The 4,210-nt window shown below is 42.0% G+C and overlaps 1 protein-coding gene across 1 annotated transcript in view; it reads right to left on the reverse strand.

The window, feature by feature from the left end:
- Positions 1-4,210, reverse strand: part of GGT7 (gamma-glutamyltransferase 7) — a 33,923-nt gene that overhangs the window by 8,256 nt on the left and 21,457 nt on the right. The window contains exons 8-9 of the mRNA XM_018556195.1: positions 3,420-3,507; positions 973-1,100 (exon numbers count right to left, since the gene is read on the reverse strand). Of these exons, the coding sequence (XP_018411697.1) occupies positions 973-1,100; positions 3,420-3,507 (216 nt within the window). The remainder of the gene's footprint in view (positions 1-972; positions 1,101-3,419; positions 3,508-4,210) is intronic.

Here is a 4,210-nt window from a genome sequence, read left to right on the forward strand (position 1 = left end):
GACAGAAAAAAGAATCCTGCCAAGCTAGCCATACACTTGCCAACTTTACATTTAATTTTTTGTTCAAACTGCAGACAATATATCCAAAGCTAAAACTTTTTTTTTTCGTTAACTGTCTGTAATGATTGAAGTTTGACTCCAGGGAAATTGAAAAACTCCCTGCACTGCAAATGATAAATGCTATTTTTTTTTAACCTGGAGTACCATTAAAGTGATATTAAATGCTGATGAAATAATCCTTGGTGTTTTAAAGCTTTAGGGGGTTATTCACAAAGCTGCCGAAGGTGAATAACCCAGCTGAAGCAGGTCCCGGCCAATGAATAACAACTGGGCGGAGCCGGCTGTGACGTCACGGCCGGCTCCATCCAAATGTTATTGTTTAATGACAGATCAGCGTCCCCAAGTCATTTGGCGAGACTGATCTGTCATTACAACTGGGTGGAGCCAGCTGTCATTTGCGGGGCGAAAGGCCGGCCTTCGGCAGTCGTGTAATGCAAGTAAGGACACCAAGGGTCCGTCCACAACCTGGGGGGAAGAGAATAGCACCGGCTGCCAGAGTGAGCTTTAAGGTAAGTAAAGTGTTTTTTACTGTTTCCTAGAAAAGACAACCATTTAACCATTGCAGTGTGCGGTGGGGGGGGGGAGCAACTGCAGCTTTAAAACCCCTTGCTGTCTGAAATAAAGTTCAGGCCATACCGCACTCCACAGGAACTACACCTTAGATCAAATCTTTTTTCAAAGAGCAAATTACACGCTGCCCGATTCCTCCCCATATGTCCTCTTGCTCTAACGCATTTCACCATTTAGGCTTACTCATAGTCTCTGACAGCAGAAAAAAAAAACAACAAGGGATTTCAACATTTTCCCAATCTATATCCAAAATTAGAAAGAGAAATGTTTTTACTTTATGAGACTTGCACAAAGTGCTTTGCATACCAGTCATCTTTGAGGTACTAACACGCTGCATCTCACCTCTGCTATCCAGTGCAAGGCACTAGACCGAGACATGTGCTTGGTTAGATTTGCCCCTTCTAGAATGTTGAGGGCACTTATAAGAGCAGGTCCTGCATGAGGAGCAGGAGGAACAAATACCAGATGACCTACAAGCAAGGAAACATAATAACAATATATTAATGATATTACTTTTTATATTAATATAAATGTTGATTTAGCACAATGAGTATTCTGACAATTACCCCAAAACATCTAGATCAAACTTATGTCTTCTGTGTATTATTTTGTCAAACAATTAGGCTACAATGGCTATGTAGCCTATTAATACATAGGCTTCTAAGTGGCCAAAAGCTTGTGAACACCTGACCATCACGCCTTGTAGGATATCTCATTTCAAAATCTTGAGAATTAATATGGAGGTGCCCCCCCTCAATTTTATGGCCATAACAGCCTCCACTCCTTGGCTAAGGCTTGCCATAGGATCTTGGAGTGTGCCGGTGGGAATTTATGTCTATTAAGAGAGCATTTCAAAGGTCGGGTACTGATGTTGGATAATAAGATCTTGCATTCCATTTCATTCCAAAAGTGTTCATTAGGGTTGAGGTCAGGGCTCTGTGAACGCCACTTGAGTTTCTTCACACCAAACTTGTCCTCATTTTTCCTGCACAATAAACTCATCAAAACATGCCTATATGGAGCTGGCTCTGTGCACAGGGGCAACACAGACATGCTGGAACAGAAAGGGGCCTTCCCCAAACTGTTGTCACAAGGTTGATTGTGCACAATTGTCTAACATACCTTTGTATGTTGTAGCATTAACAGTACCCTTCACTGGAAGCACTTAAACTCAATCATTGGAAAGATGTCGGCATACTTTAAACCACGTAGTAGGTATGAAGGTCAGGTGTCCACCAGCTTACGGTCATTTAGTGTATCTTACTAAATATGTTTTTAATCTTAGAATGTTTTTAATCTTTAAACAGTTTATTATTTTTTGCTGGCTAGCTGCATTGAGTTTTGTGGAATTTTTGTAATATCAAGTGTAGAATACATAGCAAACTAGCACCCTGATTGGAATCAAGCCCAAAGACTCCTATTCAGGGCCGTAACTACAGATCACAGGGCCCCATAGCAAAAATTTGATGCTAGCCCCCCGATGACCTCTCTGTGAGCTGCCAAGATCCCATGGACTCTTTCTGTGCATCTGAAGTCTTCTCTACACTGTAGACAGTACAGGCGATTAGAGTTGTCGTCAACTGCAACCACTCCAACCCTTAATGATGTTATCTTCACATGTTCTATGTTTAATTTGCCTCAACAACCTAATGGGGCCCCCTTCCACACTCAGGCCACATAGCACCTGCCTGGGCAGCTATGGCTATAGTTACGCTACTGCTCCTGTTTCATATTTCAAGTGTAGCCTTCTAGCCCTTAGGCTTCCTTATATTTATTCTGACTGCTGAGGACCTAGACCCCAAGTAAGCTACCATTGCTACCCAGTCTTCTAAAAATGTCGGACACCTGGCTATCTCTGGCATCAATGCGCCACTGGTCTAGAATGAGCATGCAAGTTGGTTAGAGTGAACATAGGACTTCTGATCTGCAGATTTGTCCCAGGTTAATGGTTCCCAGTGTAAAGTGTATGTAAATCCAAAATCTACATTTGAGTATGTTTGGCATCATGGCTCACTGTATACAGATATCTTAAGCAAATAGTTTTTTTTGTGATTCTGTTGCAATGTTTCTTACCTGTGAATCTGCCAGTACCAGCACTTCCTGTTACATGCTGACAACGCTAAAGTAGGGTATACATGGTTCGAATTTCATATGAAAGAAGCTGCTTTGGGAACGTTTGTTCGAATATCTATCAATTAGCATGATACGGTCGACAGGCGAAAACGACAATGTTCCTGAAAAATGTTGGAATTTTTTTCTTCATCAAACTAATTTCTACCAGTGAATGTGCTTTTCGTTCAGAAACTCAATTCATTCCAAAACAGAATGTTAAATAAAAATGAAAATTAAATGAAATTTCGAACGACAATCGGCAAGTTTCTGATGCAGGTATCGAATGTTCTGACTGGATTTTTCGTACGAACGTTCGTGCCAAAATCTACCTGTGTACCCTACATAAGCCTTTGCCTCTGAAATCGGCAGCGGCATTATCAGCTTGCTGTGCGAGCTCCTTCAGTTGGGATGTCTATCTGATAGATATTCAATGGACTACTGCTAATTGGAAGGCAATAATTTAGGGCTGTCAGCCTGCAACAGTAAGGCCCCATTTTACATGGGCGTTAAATCAAACCCAGTGGATTAGCATGATAGCCAGGTAAAAAGTATTTTCAGAAGGACAGGTAGCAATATCAGCCTTCATATTGCTTCAGTAGAGGTTCCCTTTAGGACTGTTATTAAATGTTACTGCAGCTGAAAATCATAAGTAGATTCTATAAAGCTGTGATGATCACCTTGATAGACAGTTTGCACAGGCTTCCCCACAGTAACAGTGTAGTTGCTGAAATCTTCTTCTGTCATAAGCCCACCTTGTGCATTCACCTGAGAAAAAAACAGCCAGATATTCTCAGACAGTGTCATCAATATGAATTCCCACCGAGTGCCACATTGTATCACAGGGTATTTTTTTAAATTTTTTATATAATATAAGACAAACAGTAACCAGATAGCAGAATCTTGCATCAGATTTTGGTCTTCCCTGAATGCCAGCTTAATCCCTGGTTTCAGACAGAAAGGTTATACCTATTCATAAAAGTGTATATCCAGTTTCTGACAAAGTCGGGATGATGAAATCAGTAGAGCTGCAGCTAACGATTATTTTCAAAATCGATTAAGAACCTAGTAAATAGTTTAAACTGATTTTCTTCGTTGGACCTGTACAGGTTATATAGTGTCCATTATGTTTTTATATTGATTTGTTTCCAGGGAAGTATATTAGTTTTAACTAGGGATGCATCGATATCGATACCGATACGAGTACTCGCCCAAATGCTCCCGATGCCTAGCCCGACACCGGAACTTCCAGGTATCAAGAAACTGGGCGGTGAGTCATTATACGTTGCCCGGCTTCCTGATTGGCTGAGAAGCCGGCCCCATGCTCCCTTATCACCAGGGAGCATGAAGCTGGCTTCCTGGCCAATCAGGAAGCCGGGGGGCGGGTGATGATGCGCCCCCCTGGCTTCCATATTGGCCAGGAAGCTGGCTCCATGCTCTCTCGTCACTGGGTGACGAGGGAGCATGGAGC

Source organism: Nanorana parkeri, unplaced genomic scaffold (genome assembly GCF_000935625.1).
Source record: "Nanorana parkeri isolate BGI_ZX_2015 unplaced genomic scaffold, ASM93562v1 scaffold227, whole genome shotgun sequence".
Classification (NCBI taxonomy): Eukaryota; Metazoa; Chordata; class Amphibia; order Anura; family Dicroglossidae; genus Nanorana; species Nanorana parkeri.